This window comes from Nicotiana tomentosiformis, chromosome 1 (assembly GCF_000390325.3).
Source record: "Nicotiana tomentosiformis chromosome 1, ASM39032v3, whole genome shotgun sequence".
In the NCBI taxonomy this organism is placed as follows: Eukaryota; Viridiplantae; Streptophyta; class Magnoliopsida; order Solanales; family Solanaceae; genus Nicotiana; species Nicotiana tomentosiformis.
Genome location: NC_090812.1, coordinates 72,951,084 through 72,968,797, shown reverse-complemented (window position 1 = coordinate 72,968,797; position 17,714 = coordinate 72,951,084). Strand labels below are relative to the sequence as shown.

Below are 17,714 nucleotides of genomic sequence, written 5' to 3'. Positions count from 1 at the left end.
ATGATCAAATTAGTGAATCTTGACATGTATTTGATCTTTCTCTGAGCATTATCACCAAAATATATACATACAATTTTAGTGCAGACCAATATTGTATACAACAAATTATGACTTAAAAAAGTAAAATTAAACAAATCAAAACACAATCCAAGTCGATACCCATAGTAGAACAAACAAAGAAAAAATAAAAAACAAGATAAATAAGGGATATGCAAAAGAAAGTGAAGCGAAGATGAGAGGGGAAAGAGTAATTGAAAGCCACGAAAAAGGAGAGGAAACTGAAGAAAACAATAAACAACAAAAGTAGGACAGCCGAATGCACAGAAACAACTTCAGAAGATTGGAAAATAAAACATGAGCAGAAATGGAAGAGAAGCACAGAAAGTAGAGATAAGAATAATAGAAGAACGGCATGCAAAGGGAGAGAAATGAAATTTTACAAAAGGAGATGCACCTGAAATATGCACTACCAGCTGAAAGACACGTAAGGTGTTAGCAAGAAATATGCACAACAGCTGGACCAGTGTGAAACCCCTGGTCGTCCAAAAAGCTCTTATTATATAGTTAAATACTAGATGGGAGAGTAGATGGGAGTGACCGTGCTCTGCACGAGCGCCCAATGTCACTATTCCTTTCACAATTAAACCAACTACTTTAAACTACCTTTAACTTCATAATTTTGTAGGTAAGACCAACAATATAAGTGCAAACTAAGGTATTTAAGTGAACTTTAAGAATAACAATAAGCTTGTTTAGTGATCAAATTATCACTAACTCAATTACATAAAAAAAATGCAGTTTTACATTCTTATAATTCAAGAGCTCATTCACATTAAGATCACAAAGAATTTCCAGATGATCCATTCTCCAATGAGTCCTCATGTAAAGTAGCAATTCACTTCATCACGGGTATTTGATAGAATAGAATGACCAACTTTATTTGAGAGTACAACATCGAATATTTGTAGGAGCTTTGTAATGAAGTGAAACTGAAAAGAAATTCAAAACTTCAAGTTCAAATGTACCAATAGATATGAAATTTGGAATAAGCAGGAATGACAATGTATTAACTTGATAGATAATAGCACAGTCAACCTAATTGTTATATCTGAATGACATTTCTCGTATGAATGACATTTCTCGTACCTGTTCAATGTTTCACCATATGGCTAGCCTTTTTTCCAATAATAATATCCATAACCTTAAAGTCCATCAGATATAAAAACTGGATGGTGAGCAAGTAAAATTTAGCTCCTAAATCTCTTAGGTTCACACTTTTCGGTGCAACAAACTTTGCGAGAGGTCCTTTAGATTTATCGAGACCTATCTCAGTCAGTTTCCTTGCATTTTTTTGTGGATAAGGTTTCACTACTTGCAATTACAACATAAAAAGAGAGACAATAGACACAGAACTCTTTCAAATTAAGACTTTCCTATTTTGTCCTCCTTCAATAACTAACGTTTATACAATTATGGCACATAAAGCAGAAAAGGGAGGATTATTTTTGAAAAAACAGATGACATTTTTATCTTCCATCATTACCACCTCTCTACATCTTCTACACATAGTCATAAGAGTGGAAAAACAGAATGTGTAATCATAAAAGTATGCAAAGGATATTTTCCAAAAAAAAGGGACTTATTGAACTCCTTCCCCAATAATATCTTGCATCAAAGCGTCTCAGCACCAGAAGCGATAGAGACATATAAGATGCCGCATGTTCAAATACAAGGGTAGCACCAAACCAGAAAAGTGTCAAAGGAAAAAACGATGGTCACAACATCTTATGGCGATTTCTGCCAAGAAGTTTATATCCACTCCTTTAAGAGCACTAATCTGTTAAAACAAAAGAAATCCAATGTAATTTATTTCAAGGACATAGAAAAGAACATGCATAATGACCACAAATAGAAAGTCTAAACACAAAGATACATGTTCAGATTTAAAGTATTTATTAGACAATATACGTTTCTCAAGCCCATCTTTGTGTTCGAGATTTATGGGATATGCATGAAGCTGAATCCAAGTTACAGGGTTGTACTGATCCACATCCACTGTTAAGCACCTCCATCAAACTAGTTAGATGCAGTCATGGATATGCATTACATTAAATAATAGCTTTATAGATTAGTTTCCATTTGCACTTCTCACACTAACTTCATTTGTGATAAACCTAGCAGAGATGGGCCATTGTATGTCCAGGAGATAGAATATACAAACATAAATATTGTCAGGCTCCGAATTCCCCAGCAGATCTTTTTCTGTTCAGGATTAAAACATAATGTGCCTAGACAGCGACTTCATGTGAATCATAGAGTACCGCAAATAGATGCACAGATATGTGAAGATCATGAATAAACTGCTTTTTTTACTTGTAGATCGTGATGCGCCTTGAGATGGTCGTTTGACCCTTCTCGTAGGGAATTCGCTCCCCGGTCATCGCACTGTTGTGTATGGCCTATCCTCTAGGTACCTTTGAAAGGCAGGAGGTGTGTCAACATACACGCTCCATAGGGCCTTCTCATCAGTTGCAGGGTTTGGTGGCCCGAAATTGACCTAGAGAAGTAGCTAACAGAGTTTGAGAGAAGGGTGAGCTTTTAGCTACTTGTATGAAATCAAATCTACAATAAAAATGGAAAAAGGCTCCCTATGTTAGAATACATGAAATCTTTACTCCATGATCAAAAGGTAGGTAGTATATAAGAGAGAGTTGAAACGCATCGGCATGATGACTTACTTAATTAGACATTCCAAAGCATATGGAGATTTAAGTAAAAAAACACCATACCGAGGAAAACATTTCAAGAAATATTATTCATATTGCGTGAAACACTGCAACAATACGGTAATTAACATTTAAAAGGGCAAAATAGATGTAAATCAAATGACAAACAATTGAGTCACCATCCCCTTTACACAAAAGGAAATCAAACTCACCATAGCTTCCAAACAAAAGTCTTTCAAAAATGGTTCATAATCTTTTATTTGTTTTTTATCCTTTCCTGTAGTGATAGAGTAGAATTAGGGTGTATGGAGTAGACCTTATACTATGTACTCAAAGTGAAATAGGATCCAATCCAACAGAAATTTGCAAAGATTTCACATACACACTCATGTAGACTATATATATGAATAGTAACAAATATAAATGGACAGTACAAAAAAGTAGATTATCCTACAAATATAAATCTGAAAATAATCTACTTCAATATATCTCATGTTAATTTAGGATTCCTGGAAATAATGAAATTTACCATGCATGGAACGACATCAGCTTTCTTTGAGACAACAATTGTTGCATTCTTCTTACTCAAACAAAGTGTTTGATGAAAATGCACTTTTTACTTTGTAGGATGTATGTGGATGACAACCTCAATTCCGCAGTTCTGGTTTCTGCTAGAGCCATTGAGTGTACTCTTACCTTTGACATCACTGAGGAGCCTTTTAAAATCATGGAGGTAAGACTATGGATTCAATTGCCTCAATGAACTTTGCATTGGGAGATAGTTTCTTCTTAACCTTTGTGTTTTTATCAGAGGATACCAACTCTTCAGAGGGATGCACCTAATGCTCCGGTGTTTAGAAGTCGTCGAGTAATGGAAGAAGGTTTTCTCCATGGTGGTTTCTGAAAATACAATGCAGAACCTTCCAATACACTTCCTTTTGCCCGAGATTTTCTGGACAATGATGAAAGTGAACACGCTATTCAGGATGATGTTGTTGTTGCTGGCCAAGATATAGCTGCAGGATCTTTTAGGTCGGGGATCCTTCAAAGGATTCAATATCTCTTGAGATATGCCTCTTCAGATTGAGCATGCTTCTTTTTTATTCTAGCTTGTGATTGTGGGAGTAACTTGTCCAATATATAAATCATTTTGGACTATTTTTGGCACAGCATTATGGAAATTCCCACGCCAGTTCAGATTGTGCTTTGTCTATCTTTCTTTTTGTTGTTAGGCATCATTTTTTCAAGCATTTCATAAAATTTCTACATTAAAGTCTAAGTTTTGTATTCTTAACATTCAATTTATTCCTAAAGAACACACATCTATACAATATGCATGACATATAACATACAACCATTTAACATTATTTAACTAAACATATAACATCAAAGCAAAAAAAGTGTAGAAATTACCTTTTACGGTCGAAGCAGCCTCACTTTTTCCCCCCACCTCGAGCAATTTTCACCAGCTAAAAATCTGTGCTATCAAAAAATTCAGACCAATATATTCAAATAAATAAATCACAAATATCCGATAATGGAGATACAAAATAGTGGAAAAGCGTAAAGGCAGAACCAAATTTAAAGACCAATCTGGTTGCAAAACTGTCATAGAGAAGGAAGATTAAGAAATTAGGAAAATATTATAATCACGTAATAAGAAATCAACAATAATAACGTATCGAAGCCAAAGAAATAGAAAGAGCCAAGCACTGTTAATTTATTCTAGCAATGGGTTTACCAATAAATCTGAATAAATAAGTAATTCCTATTTTCCATTGACACTTCTATGAGCTGAATTCAAAAGAAATGGAAATGGGATTCCGCCAAACAATTTCTACAGGACCAATTGCAATATTAAGGCTTAGTCTAGAAGGATACCAGCCATGACTGCAAAAGAACAGTTGCATGTGATAAAGAAGCCTCAACTCACATAGCATCCAAGGTTTTCCAAGCCAAGATACGGGTCTAATTGTCCCTCTGCCCAAATAGCTGAATCTGCAAATATAGCAAGGTGCTTACAAAAAAATATCCATTTCCCTGTTTCTCTGCAGCAAGAAACTAAAAAGCCACTGATAACACCCAAAAACAAACCAAAAGAAAATAAAACTAAAAAGAAAACATTGAATAAAAGGACATAGGCAGAAGAAAAGGCCCTCACCATCGTAGAAAGAATGTGAAAGAAGAAGCAGAGAGAGAGAGAGAGAGAGTAAAAGTGAAAATATGACACATAAAATAAGAAGAAGACATAGGGTCTGCACAATGGACACGTGTGGAGAGAAAAAAAAATGTCGAAGAATGAATCATTGTTTACCTTCATTTTCATTTTATTTGCGGAAATGTCATTATGGACGACGAAAGAACTCACACTTATTGTATAGTTAAAATAAACTAGAGAGCACTTGTGGAATTATCTTTTTAACATAGAAAAGAAATTTAAAGAGAAAAGAAATTTGTAGTCCCGAGTTTAAAAAGGAAAGAAATTTGAAGAAAAACCGTATTCCTATCTTTTACGGTTTTCTAGAAGGGATCCAAAAGAGGAAAGAAGAGGAGAAAATCAATGATCTTCTGTCTTCCATTTTATCTTGAAGAACAAACTCGCATATTTAACTTTAAACTATAGATGTCCTTTTCTTCTTATCTCAATATGCCGGTAACTTTTACCAAAATAATTTCAAATTTGCCTTTAGATTGATCTTTTCCACTTTACTCTTTCTTTTCCTTTTCACAAAATTGATTAATTGGCTTTATTTCTTTCTTCACCTTATACAGTTTACCTATAATTTTGTTTTATTCAAATTATTTTTTCTTCACTTTAAACACTTTACACATAATTAATCTCTATTTGGAGGTTACAATTCAAAGATATGTGATGCAGGGGAGGTGCACCCCCGACCTGTTCAAGCTCAAAGGAAGGGAGGGAGTGTGACATAGAGGCCAGGAAATATGGATAAGATCGAGAGTGATCGATTCAATTTACATTCCCTCAATCACATGCCAATGTAAAACTTCTAAACAACACTTTAATATAACCTTGCCTATCTGAAAAAGGCAAACTTATCAATCCTGCTCTCTTCCCCTACTTTCCCCTGCTATGCACTCTAGATGGAAGAATCTGCTCAATTTCAGGACAAGAGTTAGCTTTAATTTAAGAGCAATGAACCATACCTAATAATGCAAAAAAAAAACATTTAGCAGAAGAGTGCCACCTGCATGCAAAATTCGGATGATACCACTAAAACTACTACCTTAGTAAGAAGTAACACAACCATACAGCTACAGAGTAAACATTACTATGAAATAATAGCAATGTTACATGGCAATTTACAAGTACACAGATTTAAAAGGGAAATCAAGCAATAGAACAACAGCAATACAGCCATTCGGAGATAACAAAGAGAGGAAAGCCTGAATTGCTGTGAACTGCATTTCATAAACAACCAGTGGATACCAAAAGGCAGACCAGATAATTAAGAACTACAAACACTCGGCTGGTTTAGTTTGATCCATCAACTTAGTACGCACATATCATTTACATTGCATAGACAATCTCTCCGCTGCTATCAATATCAAGGTCAGGGTCACTCTCCATGTCTTCTTCCATGTCATCATCAATGTCCAAGATACCAGTAAGGTAATGATTAAGGCTGTTGGTCCCAGCAGCAGGAATGGTGGCCTCAGTTATTATCTGCATGATTTCGTCAATGCTCTGCATACGTTGATCTGGCTCCTCAAACTGATTGTTTGTCATATTATCATCCATGAGATCTGCAGGAAGGTTCCTCAAGAACCACTCATGGTTCTTGATCTCAGGGATCGTTATCCTCTGTTGCAATGCAAAACAGTAGCATCACAAAATCAAAACTAAATATATACTAATTGGAAAGGAAGATTAAAAATACTAAATATCAAAACATCACAAGCGTACTATTTCCTTCACCAGGCAACTCAACAAACAAAAGAACGGACCTTCACATAAGAATAAAATAAAGGGGTTGGGCAAAAGGAAAGACAATTTAGCAATATGAAGAGTACTGATACACAGGGACCTGAGTACACGATTTTCCCGATAGAGAGAGCATTAAAGTGCAAACAATGATGAGTAATGCACAGAAGTGTTACAACACCAGAGTCACAATTACTAGAAGAACCTTGAAATTATATTTTGAGACAGAAGAGGGAAGAAAATCTGGATACTGATTTCAAATTATTTGTGGATAAGATTACCTTTGCAGGATCAGCAACAAAAATCCTTGATATTAGATGACGACATTCTGGAGAGATATGTACATAATCTGGAATTGAATACTGTACATTCAAGATTCGCTGTGAAACAGAAAATGCTATGAGTCAATAAGACAAACAAAGAGGATTTTGCAGTAACAATAGAGCATAAGAAGTTACCTGTATTGTCTTGCGAAAATTTTTAGGCTCCTCTGGGTCTTCAAAAGGGTATGCTCCTACCAGCATGACATACAAAGTCACCCCACAAGACCAGACATCTGCAATCTGCAATGTATTGAGATAATGAAGAAAACATCTAAAGAACATCAGTAACAAAACCATAACAAGATGGAAATTTTTCTGGTACCTTCAAATAATGCTTGGGAAAATATTTTAAGAAAACATTGTTAAGCTGTTATTAATACAAGTAAAATGGCCAAGGCACTGTTTAGAAATGAAAATAAACAATATACTTGATACAACATGGTGAAGGTATATTTTGAAAGAATGACCCATACTTCTCCGGTGAAAGAGGAACATCAAATAAGGTTATAAGGCTGATGTAATTAAATAAGGTTATAATTGGTTGACCTGAACTTTAACAACAAACCAGCTATTTTCCGCTTATTACAAGGACTTCTGGAACTTAATGCATTCACTGCAAAGTGGAGTCTTTTTTACATTTGCAAAAAATCTAATTCTGCAATGACTACTTAAATCTCGTTTGATGCCAAACGGTATCAAGAACACTTGTATTGCAAAATGCATTCCTAAAGTCAAAAATATTTGAGCAGTGAAAAGTAAGCACATCTAATAAGCATTTAAAATACAGTTCTAAGCTGCTACATAATTTTATTTTCATTTCTTTTCCTTAAATGAGACAGGATGAATTTAAAAATGGTTACACTTTCCACTAGTTTAAACGTACGTGATGTAGGACTAAAAGTAGAAGTGGGTTTATTCCAATTGTTGACGATGCATTTGACATTTGACAAATGTTACGGAATAGAGTTTTACAGCCTTTCTAATGGATTAAGATAGAAAGTCCTGCATAAGTTGAAAAGTCCTCACACACCACCAAGTTTCCTAAACCAACTTCTGAGCATTGTAACACACTGACGATCCACATCTCAAAATTTTCAATCAGGGTTCTTTGTCAACACAACAGCCTTGTCTAAAAGCTATTTTAATTCTGCATAGAACAACTCGAGCCTATTATTTTTGACATTGTATGCATTAGAAACAAAATAGGGTTTTCAAATTAGTTTTTCAACTGCAAGTTACTAATAAATTTATACACAAAGTTGTTTTTCCACCAAAAATATCTGCCAGTAAGGTCTCACAATTGTTGCAGGGGCAGAAAATCATTAAAACAATCCAGCTTTGAGGCCATTGTTGTGCCACACTCTCCTGATGGCACGTACGGTTAATGTCTTCCAAACTCAACATAGAGAAAAAGGGAACCAGAATTGAAATTGGAGCACTGGTTATAGACATCAATGCAGGGGATGAGGACGAGGATTGGTCACCACCCATTGTCATTCCTAATTTATCAAATCTTCCATAGCAGTGATCAGACATAAAACCTATTTATGATCTTCATCAAGGAGAGTAGGCAAAATATACAATTAAAAAATTGCTTTCAGGAAGACGAGCTTAGCAGCGCTTCATCTGCCAACCACACCACTTGACCAAACTGTAACACAAGCAACCATCGGCTCTGAAAAATTAAATGGAAAAAGATTTACCTTCCCATCATATTCTTTCTTCAATAACACTTCAGGAGCAATATATGCAGGTGTACCAACAGTTGACTTTGGTTGTGAATGCAACACCGAGGACTGCAAACAACGACAGTCAAAATGATGGTCAATAAGACTTGAAGGACATAAGAATAGAAGAGACGCCAGGGAGAGAAGAAAAGTAGCAAATACTTCATGGGATTGAGGTATAGCAGCACATATAAAACAACAACACCTACGCCTCAATCCCACCTAGTCAGTCAAGGAAAAAAAAAAAACCTATACCAAAATGCCAAGCTCGTTTGGTGCGTAGTATGAATCCTCACTACACTTTTCGCCTATTTGGACTGGTTTTATTGAAATACTCAAAAAGTTGTGCTTCTTTTTTCTTTCAGAAGGGGGAGGTCGCCTTGTGGCACAATTGTCTAAGAGAATATTAGAGAAAAACAATGGATACCTTAGAATATCCAAAATCACAAATCTTTAGCCTTGGTGCAGGGCTGCCATCCAATAATGTATTCTCCAGTTTCAAGTCTCTGTGGCATACTTGCTTCATAAACAACCAATTGCAAACAAATCATAAAAATTTTCATAAACTCAATAGATCGTCAATTCACTTTTTCTTTTAAATAACTAATTCTAGATCGTCAATGCACATTGAAGGCAGAGAATGGCGATGTACCATGGCGTGACAGAAGCTGACCCCTGATATGAGTTGTTGGAAGAAAAACCGTGCCTGAAATTTACAACTAATAGCCTATAAATATATCCAGGATAAAATGAAAACCACAATAATCTTTTAAAATAAATACCTCATCCTCGCTGAAACGGCCTGCATTGCATATGCGCTCAAACAGTTCTCCTCCAGATGCGTATTCCATCACTATAGCCAAATGAGTTGGTGTCAATATGACCTGAAATTCAAAATTTCCCATAGTTAGCTATAAGTAAGAATAATTCAAATTTCAACACCTAAGCCATTATTGAGAGACAGTTTTTAGATGCATATTACCTCTTTGAATCTGACTATGTTAGGGTGCCTCAATGATCTATGGTTGATGATTTCTCTCTTAACATTTTCATCAATCTGCAAGGCGTAGATGGTACACATCAATAAATGACCAGATGAACAAGTAAAGGTAAATGGCAGAAAAACAAATACAGATATATTGAGTCCCCAAAAATCCAAAAAAGAAAAGCCAAGAAAGTGTAAAGTCGATTAGCCTCTTTTTCCATTGGTTATCTCTTCCTAGTAATTGATAATGTTTAAGTCAAGTGAAACACAATCACAAGATTTTGCGTGAAAAATGAATAAACTGAGAGTTTGACCTTCTTTAAACCTACAACGGGAAAAGGTAAATATCTCTACATCTCACAGACACCCGTTATCTAACTTCATTTAAATTCACAAATCTGGATGCAAAAGCTAAACATCAATCAATAAACTACACCACAATCTAAAACTAGTTAGCACCAGCTATATGAATCTCATATAATATTCCACGCTATACTTGATGCAACCCACTTCAAAAGGATGCAAAAACTAAAAAATTTAAACAAGCAATACATAATGCAATCCCCCCCCCCCCCCCCCATAGGCAGGACAAGGAAACACCCATGAAATAATTTAACTTGAAAGTAGCATAAAGCAAATTACAAAACCTATTACTACTAGTAAATCACAAATTTTAGCAATTCTTTTAGCGCCAAAACCAGAATTTTTAAAATACATAAAAATGAAATTTCAAGTTTAAAAAAAAATGGAAGTGAAAGACTAACCTTCTCACCTCTCTCGATATACTTAACAGCAACAAGCTCATTAGTTTGCCTGTCCCTCATAAGCCTTGCCACTCCAAAATTCCCAGAACCAATATCCTTTACTAGCTCGTATCTATCACTATCGTGCATGATCGGCACGTCCATCCCTGCTCCTACTGCCATTGCCACCCGATCCATAAAGCTCTCCTTTTTAACTTCAACAAGCTAAGCTACTTCTGACATTTTATTAACTAAAACCCCACAATCACCAAAGAAAATAAAACCCTAATCTTAAATCAAAAGAAAAAGAACCCACCAACAAAAATTATAGAACTGGAATGTACCTACGTGGAGGAAGATGAATCACAAGATTGAGTATAGTTGGTAGTTGAAGAAAGACAGGGACGGCAACAACAACAACAACAACAAGTGATGAGGGATGAGCTCAAATCCCGTGAAATCTGTACTTACTACAGCGAAGTAAATGATCAGATTCCACTTCTATTTAGCGTTTTGATTTAGCAGACGTGCTAATTCCACTTCTTTGTGTGTGTGTGTTTATAGAGAAAGAACAGAGGAGCTCGTGAAGTGAGCTACTTTTCTTCTTTATTTATTTTTGCTTTTTCAGCTACTTCTTCTTTGGCCTTCCAGAATACACACGCAGATATATTATTTTACTATCTCTTTCTTTTTATTTTTAACTTTCTTTTTTGTTGCTAGTAATAATAATAATAATAAACTTAAGATAAGCTAGCTGCACTGTTCTCCAATTATTGGCACTAAGGGTCGTTTCGTACAAGCATAATACCGAATGTATTGTATTAGTAATAATGAGATTAGTAATATTATATTGCATAATTTATTTAAAATATATTTGTTTATAAAAGTGTCTTCTCTATTCATTAGCTTTGTATTTGGAAAAGGTTTTAAAAAGATAGTTTTGTCTTTATACATAGTTATCAAGTATTAAAAATCATGGTATTGTTAATATCATATTTTGCTATGTATACAAATAGCACTGAATAGTGTGTATATTTTGCTATGTATACATTAATTATGTATATATTAAAAAATATTATCAAAAAAAAAATTAATAATACCAAACTAATATATGTAATATTTTTCCCAATACATCCTACTAAATAACCCCTAAGTGATTAAGGAGGCATCATTTCAAAGTTTAAGATTTAAATACTTTTTCCAGTAAAAAATTGATAAAGCTTGAATAAGAGCAGTATAGATAAAAATATTAAGTAATTTTTTTTTATTTATCCAAGTGTGTGTAGAGTTATTCGATATATATACCAAATACTTAGTAAAATAGTTTAGGTGCATGACCACCTTTATCAAAATACAAAGCTTGAGTACGAGAGCTAATATATGTGATTTTGCATTAATTTTCATCTTAGAGTATAGAACTACATTTTTATAATTTTAAAAACTGTCAATATATCAGTAATTGTTTGACTTACATAGAAAGAGTAATTGTGCAGGATAGATATTTGGGTGCTATGCCTTTAAGGCTATAACTTGAGAGAAGAAGGGAGTAGTTATTTCTGTTTATTTGTGAAACAGTGAAAGTATGAAATGACAAAGGTATCCTTGTTTCGGAGTTCGGAGATTGGTTTGGGTTGGCGTCAGTATGACGAAGGTGAGCCTCTGCCTCTGGGGAGTTGGGATAAGTTTTTTTTGTTTTTACAACGCAGAGCACGAGAAAGCGTCCATTTGCAGCCACGTGTTGGTGTAGGATTTGGTGTCACTTGCACAAATTTACAACAATTTTGGAGTTCTGAAAACTAAAATTTAAATTGAAAAAGTTGGCATGATCTCTGGACTTGATTGGTCATTAGTTGAGGCAATATGTCGTAATGATCTATGGATGTGATTGGTTTTGTGGGTCACCACCATGCACAATTATCACATCCAACATAATATTTATGAAATTTAAAATATAAAAAGTGTGCATTACGAAGAAATTAAAAAAATTTAATAATATATATTACATATTTATACACTGTAATTTTATTTTTTTTGAAGAAGAATCAATTAATCCCCTGGAATAAGGGCGGTTGCGCTATTGATTAATACTACCTAAAAAATTTATTTTAGTCAATCTTTACATCAAGTAAATGAATACAAGATATTTTACATATAGATTTTATTGCTTATTTATAAGTAATCGATATATATATATTCTCACTTTAATTAATGAAAACATCGGATGGTGAAAATATTTTTTAAATACTGCTAGGGAAATAGTTAAAGTAGTTCTTGAGGAAATTTATATATCCACACGAGTAAAATTTACAGTTAGTTCTCCCTTCTTCTTAAAAAATGTAAATGATCACATGGATTATATTGCTTTTGGAGGTGCTTTTACATGTGATAAAAAGATGGACAATTAGATATTCGAAAAATATAGAAACGGTTGAGCTTTTATTTTTAAGATGAAATATTCTTAAAATAAGGGTGAATGGGAAATGGAGGGAAAATGAAATTTTGAGTAAAAATTTTAAGTTTCCCCCTATTGATAATGAGACATTGTCCCATATTGGAAAAGGAAGACATTTTTGGTGGGTATATATATAATTGCTCTTCTTGTAGCTCTTAAAGAGTTAAGAAGAAAGCAAGCCTCGCGCCGCCGTCGTCGTCGCTCGCTCGGCTCGGCTTCGGCTACGGCTACGGCTACGGCTACGGCTACGGCTTTGGTTTTGGCTTTGGCTTTGGCTTTGGATTTGGATATGGATATCGATTTCTGGTTCATAAATCAGAAAATCCCGACATTCATAATAATACGGTTATAGAATCAGATAATGCTGAGTTCTTTGAAAATATATATCCGTATAAAAAGGAATGTGAGTCGTTTGGTGAAGGATCTAAACGACCTCGGGAAGAAACAAAAGAAAGTACATGTAATCAGGAGAATCCAAGACGTAGTAAACGTCAAAGAACGTCTACTTCATTTGGACCAGATTTTGTGACTTTCTTATTGGAGAATGAGCCTCAAACATTTAAAGAAGCTATGACTTCTTCGGAATCATTGTTTTGAAAAGAGGCAGTCAATAGTGAAATAGAATCCATATTGAACAACCATACATGGGAATTGGTTGATCTTCCTCCTGGAAATAAACCTTTGGGTTCTAAATGGATTTTTAAGAGAAAAATCAAAGATGATGGCACTATTGATAAATTCAAGGCAAGGCTCGTAGTCAAAGGGTATAGACAACGAGAAGGTCTAGACTACTTTGATACATACTCTCCAGTTACAAGAATTATGTCCATACGGATGTTAGTAGCATTAGCTGCAGTGTATGGTCTTGAAATTCATCAAATGGATGTTAAGACTGCCTTCTTAAATGGAGAGTTGGAGGAAGAAATTTACATGGAACAACCTGAAGGGTTTGTGGTTCCAGGTAAAGAAAAGAAGGTATGTAGACTTGTTAAGTCTCTTTACGGACTAAAACAAGCACCCAAATAATGGCATGCGAAATTTGACCAAACAATGTTGTCAAATGGTTTTAAGATAAATGAATGTGATAAATGTGTGTACATTAAAAATGTTCCAAATCACATAGTCATTGTTTGCCTATATGTGGATGATATGCTGATAATGAGTAATGACATTGCCAACATAAATGCTACTAAGCGTATGCTCAATAGCAAGTTTGATATGAAAGACTTGGGAGTTGCTGATTTAATTCTGGGAATTAAGATCCATAAGACTCCTCAAGGTCTGGCATTGTCACAATCTCATTATATTAAGACAGTACTTGAAAAATTCAAGCACTTGGGCTTTAAAGTTGCAAAGACTCCAATTGACGTGAATCTTGCATTAGCAAAGAACAAAGGCCAAAGCATATCACAATTGGATTATGCTCGTGTATTGGGATGCTTAATGTATATCATGAATTGTACACGACCAGATATAGCTTGTGCTATAAGTAAACTGAGTCGATATACGAGCAATCCAGGCCAATCTCATTGGATGGCAATGAAACGAGTTTTGGGATATTTAGAACATACCCAGAACTTTGAATTGCACTACAGTAATTTTCCTGCGGTGATTGAGGGATACTGTGATGCAAATTGGATCACCGGTTCAACTGATTCTAAGTCCACGAGTGGATATGTATTCACTATTGGTGGAGGAGCGGTATCTTGGAAGTCGTCCAAACAAACATGTATTGCCCGCTCTACAATGGAGGCTGAATTCATAGCCTTAGATAAAGCCGGTGAAGAAGCTGAATGGCTCCGGAATTTCTTGGAAGACATTCCATTTTGGCCCAAACCGTTGGCACCAATATGCATACATTGTGATAGTCAAGCGGCAATTGGAAGGGCTGGGAGCGTTATGTATAACGGTAAATCTCGTCATATACGACGAAGACATAAAACCGTTAGGCAATTACTCTCTAGAGGAATTATCACGATTGACTATGTAAAGTCAAGTGATAATGTGTCGGATCTACTTACAAAAGGCCTAACTAGAGAGGTAGTTGAGAAATCATCAAGGGGAATGGGGCTATGGCCGAGAACAAGTCATTGTGGCGGTAACTCTACCTAGAAGACTGGAGATCCCAAGATCTAGGTTCAAGGAGATCAAACAAAGTCATTAATGACGGTTCAACATTGTCAAATAAAACTTTAGTCCGTTCTCATGATGAGACAATGTTCAGTACCAAGGATAAAGCATTAAGGCTTTTTAATGATTTCTAAATTTGATACGGGGTATATCAAATAGTGTATCTACAGGATGACACGTTTAGGAATCACCTATGTAAGTGTGAAGTGTTAGCCGCTTCAAGGAGAACTTTGTAAGGCCAGTTCTCTACGCACTTATGAAACCAGGCGGTGTTCATGGCTGAAACGAACACAACAATGAGAACCAAAGACGGTTAAGGGTTGATTGTGTGACTTATGGTTGTCTAGGTATACACCAAAGATCGACGGTTCAAAGATATCAAATCTACCGATTGACCGAGTATATCCGACATAAGTTTACTACGGAAAGTTCAAAGGAAAACCTACTTATCCAGATGCGATTAATCCTTACTTGTAAATCACACAGTTTTTCCATGCATACTTCCGTGATATAGCCATTCCCCATTCATGTGGGGGATTGTTGAGGTTTTTGTTTTTAAGATGAAATATTCTTAAAATGAGGTTGAATGGGAAATGGAGGAAAAATGAAATTTTGAGTAAAATTTTAAGTTTTCCCCTCTTGACAATGAGACATTGTCCCATATTGGAAGAGGAAGATATTTTTGGCGGGTATATATATAATTGCTCTTCTTGTAGCTCTTAAAGAGTTAAGAAGAAAGCAAGCTTCGCGCCGTCGTCGTCGTCGCTCGCTCGGCTCGGCTTCGGCTACGGCTACGGCTACAGCTACGGCTTCGGCTTTGGATTTGGATTTGGATTTGGTCAAATGATCGATTGATTGATTAATTTTTTGGACCAAATTTATTTGTTAATAGTAAATATTAACGTAAAATTATCCGCATTTATAACGGATATTTTCCAATCCGTATATTGACCATTTGGCAGCCGCCTAATGCTCTTCCCACCATGAAGTGCTTGCTCCACAAACATGAAGTGCTTGCTCCACAAACATGTAATGCTTGCTCCACCATGGAGGGTGGACGTTTGGTCTTCTTCAACATTTTGCTGCTATATATATGTGCAGCAGATGTTGAAGAAAGACACTCAACACACAACATACAATTCGCTCAACAAATTGGCTATACATTGCACTCCTTCCTCTCAGCATTTCCATACGATTTTCTGAGTATATACTCCTTCGTTCTGCATTGTTTTTAACTTCAAACAAAGCAACTGTAAGTGTGATTTGCTACCGAACTTTGTGTTCGCTGAAACACTGGGGTTTGAAGTACCGCTACACCAGTGTGTTATTCGTTCTTTCCTGGGAGGAAATAATCCATTACCTTGGGTACTAGGAGGGGATTAAATTTCTTAAGGAAACACTGTGAATTCAGTGGGCTCGAATTTATTATTGTTCATAACGTTAACTTATATTTTGCAGAATTATTATTTACAAATACAGCAATATTGGCAGGAATAACAATCTTAAGAAATTTAATATTTATTTCTGTATTTGTGTTATTCTTATTATTCTGCAAACTAAAACCTTTGTGGTTTGTGTACTCCCGTTTTGGAGAGTTAAGCCTTCGTGGCATTTTGTTGGATATTAAAATCTACGTGATTTTTACTCCAGTTTGAAAACGTGTATTAAACGTTTGTTTGTGTCATTCTTTTACAGAAAAAAATGATGACTGAAAGCGAAAACCAAGCTGTGCCGATGGTAACTGCCAACGCATCGACAAGCCGAACACCGGCGTTGGCACCGGCAGAAAAACCCAAAAAAATTTCCGGGATTGATTTCAAGCGCTGGCAGCAGAAGATGTTCTTCTACTTAACTACGTTATGTCTACAGAAGTTCATCAAGGAAGATGTTCCTGATCTGCCAGATAAAACTCCAGATAATGAACGCTTTCTCGTGATTGAAGCGTGGAAGCATTCTGATTTTTTATGCAAGAATTATATTCTTAGCGGACTGGATGATAATCTGTATAATGTATACAGTAGCATGGAGACGTCAAAAGAATTGTGGAATGCGCTTGAAAAGAAATATAAAACTGAAGATGCCGGGATGAAGAAATTCGTTGCCGCAAAATTTTTGGACTACAAAATGGTAGATAGCAAATCTGTTATTACCCAAGTCCAGGAATTGCAAGTGATTATTCATGATCTACTTGCTGAAGGTCTTGTCATCAACGAAGCATTCCAAGTAGCAGCAATGATTGAGAAGTTGCCTCCATTGTGGAAGGACTTCAAAAATTATTTGAAACACAAACGAAAGGAAATGTCCCTTGAAGATCTCATTGTTCGGTTGAGAATCGAAGAGGACAATAAAGCTGCTGAAAGGAGAGGCCGTGGAAATTCAACAATAATGGGAGCAAATATTGTTGAAGCTAACAAAAAGAGGAAGAAGGCTTCTGGTCCGAAATACAACCCAAGCAAGAAGCGGTTCAGTGGAAACTGCTACAACTGTGGGAAAACCGGACACAAATCTACGGAGTGTCGTGCTCCGAAGAAAGACAAGAAAAGGGGTCAAGCAAACATGGTAGTAAACCATGATGATGTTGATAACTTGTGTGCCATGCTCTCTGAATGTAACTTGGTGGGAAATCCTAAACTGTGGTGGTTTGATTCAGAAGCCACTCGCCATGTTTGTGCAGTTAGAGAG

The 17,714-nt window shown here is 35.6% G+C and overlaps 1 protein-coding gene and 1 long non-coding RNA gene across 8 annotated transcripts; both read right to left on the bottom strand.

Moving 5' to 3' along the window:
- Positions 1-700: 700 nt before the first annotated feature.
- LOC104096523 (uncharacterized) lies at positions 701-5,019 on the bottom strand. Of its 3 annotated transcripts, none has more exons than XR_011410848.1 (4): positions 4,888-5,019; positions 4,608-4,724; positions 4,140-4,203; positions 701-3,678 (listed from the first exon to the last, which is right to left on the bottom strand). It is a non-coding gene; the product is annotated as an uncharacterized lncRNA (long non-coding RNA). The 3 variants fall into 3 exon arrangements; XR_011410849.1 differs by having other exon boundaries at positions 4,608-4,787; positions 4,888-4,977; XR_011410850.1 differs by having other exon boundaries at positions 4,608-4,774; positions 4,888-4,972.
- A 984-nt stretch (positions 5,020-6,003) lies between these two features.
- On the bottom strand, positions 6,004-11,085 carry LOC104096522 (serine/threonine-protein kinase SRK2E). 5 transcript variants are annotated; one of them, XM_009602903.4, is made up of 10 exons: positions 10,795-11,085; positions 10,472-10,701; positions 9,705-9,779; positions 9,505-9,606; positions 9,375-9,428; positions 9,150-9,242; positions 8,699-8,791; positions 7,131-7,235; positions 6,954-7,052; positions 6,004-6,552 (listed from the first exon to the last, which is right to left on the bottom strand). In XM_009602903.4, exons 2-10 carry the CDS (start codon positions 10,646-10,648, stop codon positions 6,259-6,261), a joined length of 1,092 nt encoding a protein of 363 aa, XP_009601198.1. In that variant the 5' UTR covers positions 10,649-10,701; positions 10,795-11,085; the 3' UTR covers positions 6,004-6,258. The 5 variants fall into 5 exon arrangements, with proteins under 5 accessions (XP_009601198.1, XP_009601200.1, XP_009601199.1 ...); XM_009602905.4 differs by having other exon boundaries at positions 10,472-10,686; XM_009602904.4 differs by having other exon boundaries at positions 10,799-11,085.
- Between the last annotated feature and the right edge of the window lie 6,629 nt (positions 11,086-17,714).

Coding starts and splice junctions, on each gene's coding strand:
- LOC104096522 (XM_009602903.4), bottom strand. CDS start 10,648: ATGGATCGGGTGGCAATGGCAGTAGGAGCAGGGATGGACGTGCCGATC. Junction 9,429..9,504: donor GCCGTTTCAGCGAGGATGAG/GTATTTATTTTA, acceptor TGTAAATTTCAG/GCACGGTTTTTCTTCCAACA. Junction 6,553..6,953: donor TTGTTGCTGATCCTGCAAAG/GTAATCTTATCC, acceptor GCATTGCAACAG/AGGATAACGATCCCTGAGAT.